This window comes from Lepidochelys kempii, chromosome 10 (genome assembly GCF_965140265.1).
Source record: "Lepidochelys kempii isolate rLepKem1 chromosome 10, rLepKem1.hap2, whole genome shotgun sequence".
NCBI classification, from domain to species: Eukaryota; Metazoa; Chordata; order Testudines; family Cheloniidae; genus Lepidochelys; species Lepidochelys kempii.
In genome coordinates, this window is record NC_133265.1 from 50,330,563 (window position 1) to 50,347,346 (window position 16,784).

At 43.1% G+C, this 16,784-nt stretch overlaps 1 protein-coding gene and 1 long non-coding RNA gene across 6 annotated transcripts in view; one reads left to right on the forward strand and one right to left on the reverse strand.

The window, feature by feature from the left end:
* Positions 1-1,474: 1,474 nt before the first annotated feature.
* TMEM266 (transmembrane protein 266) overlaps positions 1,475-16,784 on the reverse strand; it is a 189,051-nt gene continuing 173,741 nt past the window's right edge. For all 5 annotated transcript variants that reach the window (XM_073303518.1, XM_073303517.1, XM_073303520.1 and 2 more), the window contains 2 exons: positions 3,801-3,863; positions 1,475-2,709 (listed from right to left, as the gene is read on the reverse strand). In XM_073303518.1, the coding sequence (XP_073159619.1) occupies positions 2,099-2,709; positions 3,801-3,863 (674 nt within the window). In that variant the 3' untranslated portion in view covers positions 1,475-2,098. The remainder of the gene's footprint in view (positions 2,710-3,800; positions 3,864-16,784) is intronic.
* On the forward strand, positions 9,476-11,700 carry LOC140917936 (uncharacterized). The gene is made up of 3 exons (XR_012161041.1): positions 9,476-9,669; positions 10,474-10,599; positions 11,422-11,700. It is a non-coding gene; the product is annotated as an uncharacterized lncRNA (long non-coding RNA).

Genomic DNA, 16,784 nt, shown 5'->3' on the forward strand with positions numbered 1-16,784 from the left:
TTATGAGCAGAAACAGTTGTGTTTTGTGAATTCGTTTTCTAGACAGCCATCTAACAGAAGAATAAGGGGACACTCACTGAAATTAGGGTGCCGCAAATTAAAACTAGAACATGGATATCACTTATAATGCAACCCTATGATGCAAAATATTATGGATGCAAAAGGAAGTTTCCTAAAACTTTATATGATTAAAACCAGCAGCAGCAGTTTTGCTAGCTAGGGAACATAAGCAGATCACCAGCTGAGGTCAGAAAGTCTCCTTCCTCTTCATGGTACAGTAATACACAGTTAAGTGCATTGTGCAGGTTTTACTCCTTCCTTCGAATCACCCAGAACTGGCCACTGATGAAAACAGGCTATTGGACTAATGTACCATTGGTCTGACCTGCTAATGGCAGGTCCTATGTTCTTATCCCAACTGACAGCTGAAATACTTGCAAGTGCTCCAGTCTAGCAAGTAGACCATAAAATGGATAATTTCCTGAGATATTAACCAATCCTTGCCTTTGATAATGCCCAATTTTCACATATGGGCAAGTGTTCTAGGGCCTGACTGTCCCTGACAGTGCATGGGTAACTTCCACTGAAACCCTAGGAGCTGCATATGTGTGTTTGCCAGGCCAGTTGGGCCCCTAATACTTGTAAAGGTGGATTGGATCAATACACCTTCCCATAAAACCAGCGCTGTACCTAAAAGGGACAGAAAAGCACATGGATTTTCACTGGATCTGTTCTGTAAATTGTAAACAATTCAACTATAAATAAATAAAAAAAAACCCTCAATGCCTCATGCTCTAAGCTGTACTGTGGTTGCTTTGGGTCACACTACTGGTGCAAATAAGTCTTAAATCTGGCATGCAAATAATAATAAATAATAACAGCTGGCTATGGGAGGATGACCCCACTGCAGGGGGATCTGCCAGTGGCATACAACTGGTGTACTGGTCCTTATGCCAGCCCTCTCCCTGTGGCCTTTAGGCGGTATGCCGCTGGGGAAAAGAGGTCTGGTCTCCATACTGGTTAAGTTACAGCAAGCAGCCTTTTGGCTCTCCTAACTTATCCCTGGGCATGAGCTGAGCACATAGCTGGCCCATCTACCTTGGCATAAACTCCTGTGTTGTACTTTGTACTCCTCAGCCACAGCTGAGGATCTGGGCCAAAGGCATTACACCTGCTGCTAGATACTACTAGGTTAGAGGAGAACCTTAGCGTTAACTTTCAAATTGTCTTAAGGAGCTGAACTGTCTTAAAAGTTCTTGTGACGATAAAAAAAAGTTTGTGTCCACTTTCAATAGTCACTGTATATTCAAGTGAGTTCAATGTACTACTTCATTAAACTCAGAGTCAAATGTAAATGAGATTAAAATATTTTCCAAAATGGAAGATTTAAAGCCACAGTAATTATCTCATGAATCTAGCTTACCTACAAATCTGTGAATAAAAACACTGAATGAACATTTATTTTGTTCGGTTTTTTTAATTAAAATTGAATTTGCAAAATGTCCATTTTTCACTCGTGTTGACTTGGAAGTGAAAATGATATTTTCCTTTCCAAAATATTGTTTTTAAAGAGCTCATGCTAAAATAAAAACAGATCACACTTTTTCCCTTTAATCTGCATCACTCAAAGTGCTCCTTGAAAAAAGATTTTGGGAAGAACAAAAATAATTGCAGAATTTGTACAAAGGGGTTTACAGCTGTTGTCATGTACAAAGGGACAGTAAGAAATCGTAGAAGGAGAAGTTTACATCTGCATGTACCATACCCTGCTGAAGCTTGACCTGATAGAAGGCTGATCAGAGTTCCATAAAAATTGTTGTTGTATTTTTAAAAAAACCTCACAAAACCAAGATTAAGAATATGTACATCTTTGCGGTCATTGTTTTGTAATATAGAACGTTTTCTCTTCATCCAGGGATTGGCCTGAGGACCTCTGAAGCTAGAAATGTCATGGATTCATGTTGGCTCTCAGAACTCATGCATTTTATGAATATTCAATTCATTAACCACGCAAGGAGCAAGATATCCAGCCAGTGATTGTTCTGAGGGCGCCATTAAAGCTCTAGAATGTCTCGTCCTTTTCTACCACTGTGGAGAACTATGAATCTGGGACCCTATTCATCTTTTGCTCTTTGGATTCCAAAGATTTGTACTTTTCATTGATCACCGAGGCGGTTTGCTGAAGGTGAATAACTGGCTTAATCTGGAGCACATCAAAGCTCTCTTGGTTCTTCTTGTTGTAAATGTTCACTCTATGTTCCAGCTCAGGACTGGCTTTGGTGGACCCTGCTGGACTAGGCAATTTAAGGTTGACTGGATCTAAGCCTTTTTGTGTCAAGCAAGAATCCTCTGACAATGATGATAACAGTTCCTGAACTACTGCATTGCTGACCCTGTGCCTTGCAGAATCCATTTGATCATGTTTTGCATTCCCAGCCCTGTCTAAGGGGCAGTATTCAGAGGGTTCCTCCCGGGTGGTACTGCAGTCTGTGGAAGAGCCAAAGGTTTGGCTGCTGTCACTCTGGGCTCTGGTTACAGAGCTCTCTGTAGATCTGGAGGCACTGCCTGATGTGACACTAACAGAAGTTCCATTACTTCCTATCTTTATGGGCACTTCCACTGTGAACAGGTCAGAAGATATGTTGGGGTGGTGCACGTCAATGGCTGTTGTGGTAATGACACAAATACCAGCTTCAGGAACTCCGCTGTCTGTAAGTAAAATAATAGAAATGTCTATTGAAAATAGCCTGTCTCTGAAATCTGTGAAGATAGTCTCGACAGCATATTTTCACGTAAAATTGTTTGATAAGTGGAGAGAGCTGATTACATTCATAGAAATATTTTATTTGTATTTTCTGTAGTGCCTAGGAGCCCTAGTAATAAAACAGGACCCCATCGTGCTGGGTGGTGTACAAATACAGAACAAAAAAAGACAGCCCTTACCCCAAGGAGCTTACAGTTTAAAATTTGTGTATCCAAAAAATACTGTATTTGCAAATGTCCCATAATGGAATCTGTGGTCACTCGGACACAGGAAGGTGTATATGGGACTGATATACTCCTGATTATTTTTAAACACATTTGGGAATAAATTTTTTTAAGTGGAACATAAAAATGCCACACAAGCAGTGGTATTTTTGTTAACCAAATTTGCACAGAGTCAAGTGAACTGCTTTGACTATTTGCTTTATTGCATACCTTTTAAAATCCAAACTACTAGGTATTCGTGTATGAAAGCTGTTCAGTGCAGTGCAAAATGATATGTTATGACCCTTTAGTGGCTACAATTCAACACAAAGTAAAAAATCCATTTGAAGTATGATGCAGTGCTTCTGCTCACAAGTCAATGTTGTCTGGCATTGAGTTTTCTTATTCTTCATTCATTCAGTTTAGCCTTTCTAAAAGGTTCCCAGCAAGGGGTTTCTAAAAGGTTCCCAGCAAGTTAACTTCCAGCTGATTTTCTATTCATTTATTTCCTCCCTAGGTTTCTTTTCCATGGCCATTTGAACCACTCTATTGACTGGATAACTTACTCTAGGAAAAATGCACACCTGGATCTTGAAACCATTATGGATGACTTCAGTGGGAGCAAGATCAGGTCCCTTATCCTTTAGAGACTATCACCTTGATATAAACTTTCATGGAAAACATGATAGGTTTAGAGATTGGTTTAATTTCCCAGGCTGATCTACTTAATTGCTCAGTCTTGCTTGTTCTATGTCATTCAGTGCAATACAGCAGTTACACATGTCTGATACTCTGCAATGCAGTTTAAATTTAAATCTTTAAAGAAAACTCACCACTGCTGGGCTCATTGTAATATTGACTGATGTAGTTGTTCATATCATCCTTGACTATGGCCTCTGGAAGAGTAAGAGGGAATGCCATTAGAAAGCCATTTATTTGATTATTTTTTCTAATCCATGTGATTGAAATACCATACTATGCAATACTCTGCTGCATCATTTACCTTAGCCCCATTCATTGTGTCTTGGATGACACACACTGTGAGGTTATAAGCTGCTTTTAGATATGCAATGGTGTCTTTGGAAGCAGTCTCACAAGAAGCTTGATCTTGCAACCCTAACTCGGGCACTAAAGGTAAATGGGACTTTGGCCTGCATAAGGATTTCGGGACCAGTTCCTCACTGAGCACTGTTTAAGTTTCTTTATATGGTAGCAAATGTAAGCCTTCTGATATGAAGAATGGCAACCCCATCATTTAAGTGAAACAGACTGGGAAATTTCTCTCAACACAAAGTAGAAGTAATGCCACTCTTTGCAATCCATGGTTATTGATTTAAAGTGACAATAATGTTCAGTCTGGAGCTTGACTCTCCAGGGATCCTAAATTGTTTGGATATTTAACTCTGTAGGGTATGCTCCCTGATGTCTGTGTGCTGGTAAGCAACTCCTTACTGAAAAGGCTTACATCCGAAGTCTGCACATATTGTATGGCTGTACTGTAATTAATCTGAAAGCGTAAGCTATAAAATTGTGGTTTGCACTACTACAGATTTGCATTCAAGGATCTCAAAGTGCATTACAAACAGCAATAAGCACAGCAGCACAGCACCCTGAGGAATAGGTGCATATTATTATCCCCCATTTATAGACTGCAGAAACCAAGACAAGTTTGCCCAAGGTCACACAGGCAGCAGCAGGGGCAGAACACATATCTCCTGACTCCCAAGTCCTGTGTCTTAGTGACAAAAGTCATCCTTCCCTGTAAGATTAAACAAAAAATAAAACCTGTAGGTATTCTACCAAGTCAGATGAAATGAACACCATTAACACAGATTTATTAAGGATAAAAGGAAATATGCTAGGGAATAGTTACTCCTGTGCATTGATATATGGCTGAAAAAAGGAGTCAGTTAACACAGCAAAATAAATCCAAGGAATTATGTATTATTAATACATAATAATTATGTATTATTTTTCTACAGTTTTGTCACGTTACTGTTCAGAATGTCTAGACTACAGAGGCCTCATTCATCTAGGGAGCAGCTCTGCTTACTTCAGTGGGGTTACACCATGGATGGATGATGTAGCTTTGGGGCCAACATGCTCAAATTTGGTTGTCTAAAGTTAGGCACCTAAATTTTCATTTAGCCATCTAAATAAATAGCCTCATTTTCACAGAGGCTAGTCACCTGCAGCACCTGAAATGGTAAGCAAACCATATTCTTACTATGACACTGAAATGTAGCCACTTTTGGGGCAGAGGGCAGCACTCTGCTGACAGAACAAAAACAGGGGAAGAGGGTAAATTTTAACCATGGCAACTCCTTACTCCTACAAAACATGCCAGGGGATTTTTAATGTCCACGCAGAGCAGATAAGACTTGACCCACACACTCATACGATCTGCTTTAAAAGGACAAGTTTGTCTTAATTCTGCTGGCTTCTTTGAGCCTTTTATACCAAGTAGTATAAATATTCTAAATCTGATGTCTGCAGTTACACTACTGAGCAATCTCCTTCCACCTGATTGTTCTTTATAAAGGGGATGATTCGCTATGGTTTTGGAACAGCAGTGGTGCTCTTCTCTTGTGTTGCTTCTCTATTAATGATGACCTCCTGCTTGCCCAATCTGCAGCTGTTCCCTTAATCTGTGAATGATCAATACCTCTAGAATCTTCTCTAGCGTTGGAGATTTGACTTGCAAGTCTTAGCTCTGGCTTAGGGGTATTATTATTTAATTCAACCCCTTTCTCGGTATTCTGGGATGCTAACCAGGTGGTCCTAGGGTTCTCTCTCTTTTACTTGTATTTTTTTTTAAACCTATCCTGCTGTCACACTCCATTTTGATGATTTTTCATCTTTCTGGAAGTTTCAGTCTGTTTCTGGCCTCTTTTCCCTCACTCTTGATGTTCAGCTTGCTGGCTCTGATACAGAGTTAACTAATAAAAATGCTAACCTGTACCCAGTAAGTTCATATAAACAGAACATGGAATTTAGGTGGGGGAAAGAAACTACACTACGCTACACTGATTCACCTGATAAATCAAAAGAACATGAGACTGTTCCAGAATTTATCTAAACCAATGGAAGTTACACCTCAAAACAGCACAATGCTTGAAATGCTTGGGACATCGAACAACAATCCCAAATGGTAACCATCTTTGGACTCGATCCTGAGCTGGTGTAAATTCACAGCACTCCATGAAGCCAATGGAGTGACGCTGATTTACACCAGCTGAAGATCTGACCCCTTATTCAATGATAAATATTTTCAGAACGAATTAAGGGCCAATCATCAGGGCATGTAAGTTCTCTATTGACTTTGACTGAACTCTGATGACTGACACCAGCAGAGGATCTGGCCATCGGATGTAACAACACATATGAAATCTGCATCTGATTTTAGACTGAAAAATATGTAATGAGAGCACTAACAGAACAACACCAGCTGTACTGTGCATTTTATAGTCACTAAAGAAGTTCTGTTTTCTGTACAGTAGTTGACTGTCAATTGATTTTTTTCCCCACCAAGAATTAATTCTCTTATAGTAAAACAATGAGAATTTTACAGTAACTGCAAAATATATACATATTTTGTCACGATTTTGAGCAGAACTGAACAATTACCATTATGAACATAATGAGAGCATCCAGTAAGAACTTCAAGCTTAAAAGCAACCTGATCTATCCAATTTGCGGTGTATCATATGCTTTAAAAGCATCCTCTCCTTTTAAGAGTTCTTTTCGATACCATGTTTCAGAAAATCATGCTCATCCCTATGAGCCAGATTTCCCACATCCCCTTGGGTCTCTGTGGTTACAGTCCTGCCTTTTCACAGCACATTGTGGTTTGCAGGTGAAAGAAACAGATGTTTTCCATGGAACACTTTCTCCACACAACAAGACCCAAACCACTAAGCACTCTGTACCTGAAATAGCTGCACTCGTAAGACGGCAATCTAACTTGACACTGAAAGGGAACATGGTTGTTTTCCTGGTTTCACTGGATCTTAAAAGCTTTTTTGGCCCCTGTTGATCTTTAAATGCCTGCAGTCAGAGGTGTGCTTTGTGCTAATGTCTGAGTTTAAAAAGAGGCCTCAGAGTAGCTCAAGGCAATGCTACTGGATTAAGAGTACATTGCATTGGTTTTCAGCTACCAGCTCTTAAAATACACTTCATTTTAATCATTCATAATTTAGACGATAAATGCCACAACCTTCACAGCTAGTATATGTACACTTTATAGATCTAGCGTGCATTTTTCAGGTGTATACATAACTTTCTGGGGCGAGCATAAGGGGGGGCAGATATTAGAGCCTTGATCAATTTAAAGATTTCACTAGATTTTCTATGAGTTACAGAAATCTCTTGCGATCCTTGAGCAACATATGACTCTAATTCAGAGCTGATTTAAGAAATATGCTGGAAAGAGAAATTAGATTGTGATAGGTTTAGGGTGACTGGACGTCCTGATAAAATCGGGACTGTCCCGCTATTTAGTTGTTTGTCCTGCGTCCCGACTGATGTACTCTGGCTTTTTTTTTTTTTTTTTGCTTGGGGTGGCAAAAAACCTAGAGCTGGCCCTGGTGGGGGGGTGAGCCTGTGGCTGCCTCCCCATGTGTCCCAATATTTTGTTCTTGTCATCTGGTCACCCTAGATATGTTATAATGAAAAAGGTGACATAATGCCCCCCCCTGAAATAAACAGTTGCTTGTCTGCTTTTGGTTCCATATGTCAAAACTCATATTGGACATCAGAACTCCTTCCAGATTTCATGTATGTGTCAATCTAAGAATTTGTATATCAATCAACATAACATTTATGATGTGTGAATGGACAGTTTTCAAACAAATCAACATAAAATTTGCCATATTGACTTGGATACCACTAGTCCAACTAATCCAGCATCTTGACCTGGGCAGCGGCCAATATCTGTGCCAAAGGAAGTCTCCCATAAGCACTTAGCTAACTGTGCAGTGCTGTACATGGAGGGAAACATTCTTTATCACCACGGCAGATAATCAGCCTATACTGTGGAGTGTGAGATTTGATTGGCTTTATTATCTCCATTTACATTGCTAAAAATGTTAATAGTGAGCATAAAATTAGCCAGCCTTTTAGCTTGTGCATCCTTTGCAATAAAGTACTATGGCAGAGCAACATAAGCATATGTATACCAGGCATGAAGCAAGCATTGGATGATTATATTGAAGCAAACTGGCAATTAACAAACTGGTTTTTAATCATATGGGAATCTCAGTTGCTTTAGAAGCAATAGGTTACAATAAACTCAAGTTATCCCAAGTGGTATTATTCATTGTTAACTTCCATACTGTTGTACTCAAGGATTTTTGAAAAATATTAAAGTTGAAAACTTTTGAATGTTACATGTATATAAAAGAAGTTACCTTGTTCAGTAATGATGGTTCAGTATTGATTGTTCTTCAAGATGTGTCCCCTTATGGGTGCTCCACTGTAGGTGACTCCTGAGCAGTACCCCCCTTGGAGGGCTGGGACTTTGGGGGGTGGGTTAGTCACAGATGAGAGAGCTAAAGATGGCATCCAAGGTGGAGTCCCTGCTGATTGCATAATGTTCTGCAAAGATGTGGACTGATGCCCATGTCGCTGCTCTGCAGATCTCAAATGGGGACATTCTTGAGGAAGGTGATGGAGGAGGAGATGGATCTCGGGGAATGTGTACGGATCGAGGCTGGAGGGATCATGTTACGAATTTGGTAGCACCATCTGATGCAGTTAGAGATCTACTTGGAGAGTCTTTGGGCTGATATTTCCAAACCCTTAGATCTTTCTGCCATAGAGAGAAATAGTCTAGGAGACTTCCTGAAGGCCTTTGTCCTATTGAGGTAGAATGCATGGGGTCTCCTGACATCGAGGATATGCAATATGGCTTTCCTATTGTCTCAGTGAGGCTTGAGGAAGGAGGCGGGAAGGTGAATAGACTGATTCATGTGAAATGAGGGGGTCACTTTAGGGATGAACCTTGGATGTGGCCTAAGTGTAACCTTGTCAGAGAAGAATACTGTGTATGGGTGATGAGCCATCAGAGCTGCTATTTCCCCTATTCTTCTAGCCATGGTAATTGCAACCAGAAAGACCGCTTTCATCAATAGGTATGCTAGTGAACAGGTAGCCAGAGGTTCAAAGGGGGCCTAGTCAGCCCTTTCAACACTAGGTTTAGATCCCACGAGGGGGTAGGAAGTCGAGGTTGAGGGAAGAGGTTTGTTATTCTCTTAAGGAACCTTTTAGTGGTCGGGTGCAATAGTACTGAGTACCCTTCTACAGGTTGGTTAAATGCTGTAATAGCTGCTAGGTGGACCCTGAGAGAGCACAGCAATAACCCCAATTTTTTAAGGGTCAGAGTATATTCCAGAATATGTGGAAGAGTTGCTGATACTGGAGAGATTTGGTGGGACGTGCACCAAATCTGAAACCTGGACCATTTCTGCAGGTACACATTGCGAGCTGCATCAGGTAAGAGTACCAGGCCTGTCTCGGCCCTGTGGGAGCAATCAGAATTATGTGAGTGCCGTTCTTCTTTATCTTCAGCAGGACCTTCAGCAGAAGAGGAAATGGAAGGAAGGAGTAAAGAAGGTCCTTGTCCTATGGGAGGAGGAGGGCATCACCCAGAGAGTGCTGACTGACCCCTGCCCTGGAATAGTATCGTGGACACTTCTTGTTCTGGTAAGTGGCAAACAGATCTGTGGATGAAGTTCCCCACTGTGTGAATAAGTTGTGAAGTACTGATGGGTGCATCTCCCACTTGTGGTTGTGCGGGAATGTGTGACTTCATTTGTCCACTATCATGTTTTGTATGCCCGGAAGGTAAGCCACGGATAAGGTAACATTGTGAGAGATGCACCAGTTACACAATTTCATTGCCTCTGTGCAAAGAGAGGGTGATCTGGCTTCCCCTGATGGTTAATATAATACATGCAGGCTATGTTGTCCATTAGGATCTTTATATGTGATCCTTTGTTATCAGCAGGAGGAAATGGGCATAGATGTTCCGGACCGCTCTCAACTCAAGGAGTTGATATGCAAGGATATCTCCACAGGCAGCCATTTGCTTTGCGCTGTGAGGCTGTTTAAATGCACGCCCCATCATATGAGGGATGCATCGGTGGGAAGGAGCTACAGAGGTGGTGCCTGAAAAAAGGGGATCCCTTTGCATGCATTGGCTGGGTTCTTCCACCAGTCCAGGGAGTTCCTGATCCTGGTGGGCAGTGACAGGGGTTTGTCCAGACTGTCCCTGTTCAGTCTGTAAACCGAGCTGAACCACAGCTGTAGGCATCACATGTGACGTCTGGCATGTGGAATCACCGCCATGCTAGCTGCCATATGCCTCAGGGACTGGAGGCAGATTCTGGCTGGCATTTGAGGGCTGCATTGAGCTGTGTCTATAGGCGATATCAGGGATAGAAACCTGTCCTGAGGTAGGAAGACTTTGGCCTGTAGCGCATCTAAGTCAGCCCCTATGAATTCCAGGCATTGTACTGGTGTGAGCATCAACCTCTGGGAATTGATCTGTAGGCCTATGAACAAGCGTATTGTGTCCTTGGTGGCTCAAAGAGCTCCCTGAAGCGACCAGGCTCTGAGAAGACAATCGTCCAGGTAAGGGTAGATCATTATCCCTTGTGATTGTATCTGGGTGGCCATCACTGAGAGAACTTTGGAAAATACTCTCGGGGACAAAGAAGTTTCCAAGGGAAGGACTCTGTATTGGTAATGGTCATGCTGCAGGGTAAATTCGAGGAGAAGTCTGTGAGCCAGTAGTATTGAAATGTGAAAGTAGGCATCTTGTAGGTCGACGGCCAAAAACCAGTCTCCCTGTTTCAGTGTTGGAATGATCGTTGATAAGGTGACCATCTGGAACTGCTGAGCTTTGACAAACTTGTTGAGAGCTCTGAGGTCCAGGATGGGTCTCCAACCCCACTTCCTTCTGAATATTAGGAAGTAGCGAGAATAGAAGCCTTTGCCTGGTAGATGCTGAGGTATGGGTTTGAAGGCTCCTATCTGCAGGAGGCAACCTATCTCCCACTGTAGTAGAAGGGTCCCTGAAGAGGGATGGGAAAGGGTGTTGTGGAGGGGGCAGACAGGTGAAGTGGATGGAATAGTAGGATCTGACAATCTCTAGGACCCATCTGTCCGAGGTTATCCGCTCCCAGGCACTGCAGAATGCTGCCAAATGGTCGCCAAATGGGTGCATGGTCACAGATAGCAGTGGGAAGTGGTATCGCGGTGCCTCAACCTGCCCATCAAAAGTGGTGTTTAGGGGCAGGCATTTGGGTCGAGGACTGGGAGCCTGAAGGCTTTCACTTTGAGAACTTTTCCTTTTTCCTCTGGGGCTCATAGTTCCGTTGTGATGGGAATTAGGACGAATAAGGCCTCTGTTGGTATGGAAGGCAAAAATGTCTCTTTTGCCCTGATGTGTAGATTCCCAGTGACCTAAGAGCAGCCCTAGAATCCTTTGAGTGGAGAGAGGCGTCGGTCTTCTTGGCGAAGAGCTTCACACCCTCAAAGGGGAAGTCCCCCACCATAGGCTGAACCTCCTTCAGGAATCTCGAGAGGTGGAGCAACAACACCCATCTCATTATAACAGCTGTGAAGTGGTTCTGGCAGCTGTGTCGGCAGCATCAAGGGCTGATTGCAAAGATGTTTTTGCTACCGGTTGCCCGTGCTGGATGATGGCCTACAAGGAATCCTGGGAACTCTCCAGCAGCTTATCAGTAAAGTCGTATCATTTATTGTAATTCGTGTTGTACTTTTCTGTGAGCGCCTGGTAGTTGGCAATTCTAAACTGTAAGGTGGCCGAAGAATATGCCTTCCTATCAAAGAGATCAAGGGGCTTCCAGTGTCTGTCATAGCGTGTTGTCCTAAGGTGGTGCTGTCAGCCACGAGAGTTCACAGCATCCACCACAATGGAACTGAGTAGTGAGTGGGTGAATAGGAACTCTGATTCCCTGGTGGGAACATCATATTTTTTGTCCACCTGCTTGCACGTCTGGGCCACTGAGGCTGGGGTTTGCCACACAGTCTTAGCTGGGTCTAGGATGGCCTTGTTGATCAGGAGGGTGATTTTGGAGGTAGACAGGGGTGAAAGTAATAATAAATTCTTACCAGTGTGTGGGCTGGCTCCAGCCCCCAGAAGGGGCTGGGCGGAATGGGCCTCGGGCAGAGGGGCAGGGATGGGGGTCAGCCTCCCCCAGCCAGCCCATCCGCGCTACCCCTTCCTCCCCACCCCCTGTCGGCGGCCCTGTCAGTACAGACCCTACCGGCAAGGCTGCCGACGGGGAAGGCAAAAGGGGCAGGGACGTTAAAGTGCTGCCTTGGCAGTGCTTTAATGTTGGCTGCATATGGGCTGGTACCAGCTTCTTGCTGGTATGCCGTACCAGCCCGTACTGGCTTACTTTCACCCCTGCAGGTAGATGAAGCATGGAGGATGTTGACAAGCTGGTGGTGCATATCTTTAACCCCCTTCAATGGTATGTGGAGAGTGTCCACCACTCTCTTCGCCAGCTCTTGGAATAAGCAGAAGTCATCCATCATGGAAGGTGGCGACAGCATGACCATTTCGGCAAAGGCGAGGATATGACCTTGGGTATGACCTCCTCCTCTGTCCACCTCTTGCTCTCCACTTCTTGGGGTTCCGAGACCTGCAATGCTGTAGCCTAGGGGGCTTGCCTGGAGGGCTCCCAGGAGACGCTCAGTGCCTTCTAGACAGGCTGTTGGTGTGCAGCCAGGGGTCCCACTCACTGTCCAATCCCTCACTTGACACCAGAGGGGCATGGCATGATTGTAGGGAAATCCTGCTTGGTTGGTCATGGCTCTGTTCCACGATCTTGGTACCAAGGGGCAGAGAGTCAGGAGCTTCCAACATAGCGAGGTCACCAGGCTGATGGAATTCTGCTCGTACCGAGCATCCTGGTGTTAGTGGTGGTGCCAGGAGAGATGGAGACTTTGCCCATACTGATCTCTCTGGTGCCAGATGAGCCAGTGTTGCTGGTGGTACTGACAACAACTCGCTTACTAGGAGTGTCTTAGGGCATTTGCCTGTGTCTCTCTGTACTGAAGATTCCGTGCCTGTGCCCAAAGGGTCTGTGGGCCTATCAACGATACCGGGCATCGACCGTTGAAGAGAGGAGTGGGTGCCAGATGAACTTGGTGCCAGTGGTGCTGAGGATATCAAGCAAGATGGTGATCGCTTTTGGCTATACCCTAGGCTTGCTGAGGGGACTTCCTGCTCTCTTTTTCAACTTGTGAGAGGAGTCCCCAGACTGTTTCTTCGACCCACTGTCCTTCGAAGTTGAAGGGAAGACTCATGTCCGCCAGAAGGCTGGGGTCAGAGAGCCACCTCCATAAAAGATGATTTTCTGGTGGAGCGCTCTGCCCTTGTGGGATCTTGGTCAGAGCTGGTGGCAGAGAGAGCACTTTTGTGGGATGTGGCCCTCACTGAAGCAGCGAATGCATTGGGAGTGCTTGTCTGTGACCGTAATCACCTCGCTGTAAGTGCGACACTTCTTGAACCCCAGAGAGCTGGGCATACCCTTGTCCAGGAGGGTCCCCTTCCCCATCCCACAGGAACAAAGTCCTTTCTTTCTTCTTCTTCTAAAGGGTTTCTAAAAGGTAACCATTAACAACTGAAAAAGAGAGTTAACGACAGCTAACGGCTCTGTCTCTAGCCAGAGGTGGTTGAGATGGAATTGAGGACAGCTAGCCCGCATGCGCTGGCAAGCCTCATGGCGCAGCATGAGGAGAAACAGCACAGGTGCAGGCTCAACGGACACTGCTACCAAAGTTCTCCGACCAGCAGTGCAGGGAGGCAGACACACCTACAGTGGAGCACCCATAGGGACACTACTAGAAGAAGAAGAAGAAAAGCATATTATTTATGCAATACAATATAGCATCATAAAGGCAGATCATGGTGATTTAAAATCAGATAAAAAGTCCTTTAGCACATTCAACTGAACTAAAACAACAGCGGATTGTAGGAAGAATGTCAGTATATATGAGGAAGAGAGAACAGCTTTTGGGAGAGGGCAGATTGTTTGTATCATCTAAAATACTATATAGTTCTCGTCTCTCAGATTCTATATTGATTCTCTTAAGTATCAATTCGCCTTTCAGATTCCTCCTCTATTTCCTCTTCATGGGTAGAAATTTCTTTTGATTTCATTCCATGGGGAACTCACAATTTCCAGGATCCAGGAGATATAAGACTATTTTCTCTTTTCTTACAGATAGCTTGGATCTTTATGAGATACAGTTATGTGGTCTCCACATTCTCTTCCATAAAACCAATCTCATTCCACAGCCTAAGCTGATGGATTGGAGAAGCAAGAAAAAATATAATTTTCCTCTCATACATTGGAGATGGTGACCCTGGAAACATGGTTACAGACACTGGACTCTAATAGTCATGCTTAGAATCCCACCTTTCTTTCCTTTCTTGTTTGATGTGCCTAAAGGAATCAAAACATTTCTACACAGGGACTGGAGCATGTTTAATTTTTAGATTTGGACTGCAAGCAACAGCGCTGTTAATAAAAGCCATGGAATCAGGATCTCTCTTACCCATAGGAACCCCAGTTTATCTGCACATTCAGGAAGGGAAGATGATTTCACATTTCTCAGTGGATTGGAAACTGTGGTGTGTAGCAAGAAGAAGGACAGGGCCTGGAAAGAAGAAGGTAGGATAGACTGCTGTCTACGGCAAGACACTGCTCAATGCATTGGGGTGTAAATTAATGCCGACCTTGACAAAAATAGATACAAGGAATCACTTCACTTGTCAGTGAAATGCGGCTACTAGATGGAACGAGGCAGCTGTGGAACAATACACAGCAGAACTGTACAATTCAGGACAGGAAGTGAAGACTAGTATTGATTCCAACTAAGACTAGAGTGGCAATTTCAGTAGGAAGGAAGGTAATTATCCAAACTGGAGTTTAGCCAGGACACTGGGGTTAATACCCTATCTCTTATGAAAACTGAAATAACCTCTTCCCTGAATTTAAAGTCAACCATTTTCCGTGGGTCAGCTGCTTGAGCAGCTGTGTGCATTATAAAGCCAGGCCCATCCCTTCTCTTCTGGGGGGATGGAGCTAGCACTTTAGCCTGCTTTCCAAAATCTTGCCCTTGAAAAATGTGGAGCTCTTGGTCAGGAACTATCACACAGCAACTGGAAAGTTTTTGATGAAGAGTTCCAAATAGTCTTCCTTTTTTTTCTGTAAAAATATAGAGCATAAACTGAAATTTTCCTGGGAATAATAAACTATTTGGAGTAAAGTCCGTTCCAACCCATGAGATGACAATGTAATCTCTCTCCCTCTCTCTCCTGAACCTATAAAAACATCATAAATTTGGTGGAACACATAAATGCCATTCTGTCCATCAAGGCAGATTCCTCTTCTAGTCCTCTAATCCCTCCATAATGACTGTAACAATTGTTTCATCAATGATCCCAGTGTATGAATCTGCAAAACCTCTGCATGCAATAAATACCATTTGTACATCTTTATGATTTTGAGTCTTTTCTCTAAAAAAAGTTTCTTCATGTTACTTGGAAATATTTTATTATTAAAGCATTTTATTTCATCCTTTTATTGCCACTGATTCTGCTGACTTCTGTCTATTGGAGTTGAATTTCCTAGACCGTGGAATTATTCTTTCTTCAGCTGCAGAATCTCTGTGAGGTCATGAGTCTTTAGAGTGGAGTGATACAACTTTATTACCTCTCACTGTACAGACACACTGTCTACTAGGAAATAATCTTTATTCTGAGGTTTCTTAAGAATGAGATCTTGCAGTTTCATCACTGGTATCTTTCCCCTTGAGTACCAATAACATTTAGAAACCTATGAAAAGGAAAACCACGAAAAAGAAAGGAAAATGAATACACAAGTACAGCAATAAAGGCTGCTGAGCCACTGTTCAGTATGTTCCTTGTCACATTAGGACAGGGACTTGTTAAAATTGAAACCTGATTACTTTTGAAATAGTTTTTAGTTAAGTCAAAGCGATAAGAAACCTCACTGCATATATTTTAACTGGAGCTCCAAAAGCAGATTTCTGTGTTTTTCCAGTATAATTCTCCCTATTATTTTAACACAGGGTTGTCACTGGTACATCAGCTCTGATTAGAGATGGCCTAACTTCATTATTGCCTCATGATTTTGGTTATCTTTTACTATCTACATTAGCAGTCTCTCTGGGTAATATAACCAGATTCAAAATTCCAGGTTCCATTATAGCTAATTGTTTTAATATGAGACTAGACAGTGGCTCACTGATCCATGGTTGATGTTTGAAGGGCTGAGGCACCAGCACTAAGCTGGCAGCAAAAGAACCGATGACAAACAATGCCATTCCTCATCAGATGACAGTCTCAAAGACTTTGAGGGCAATAAGCAGTTCAGAATGGAAAGCTGTCTGGCAACTTGGAAGTTGTCTTGTTGGCTCAGTTCAGTGAATGGTTGTAGCTGATGGCTAATCTGGTTGGGGGAAAAGCAGCATGCATTTGTTTGGTTGTTAATGTGGATAAAACTAAGTCCATGGCCTTTAACATCAAGCAGAATGCAGCTCCAGATTACAACCCACTCAGTATTAACCTGTTCAAACAGGACATTGAAAAGGTGGCAACTGTCAAAAACTTGGGAAGCACCCTAGACACTGGTGTAGGATGTTTGAAAGATGTGGGCCCTTTAGTGGCCTCTGTGGCATCAAGATTGCTACGACACTGCGGATCTACCCTATCACAGTTATACCAACTTTATTGTGTGCCAGTGAAAGGAGGG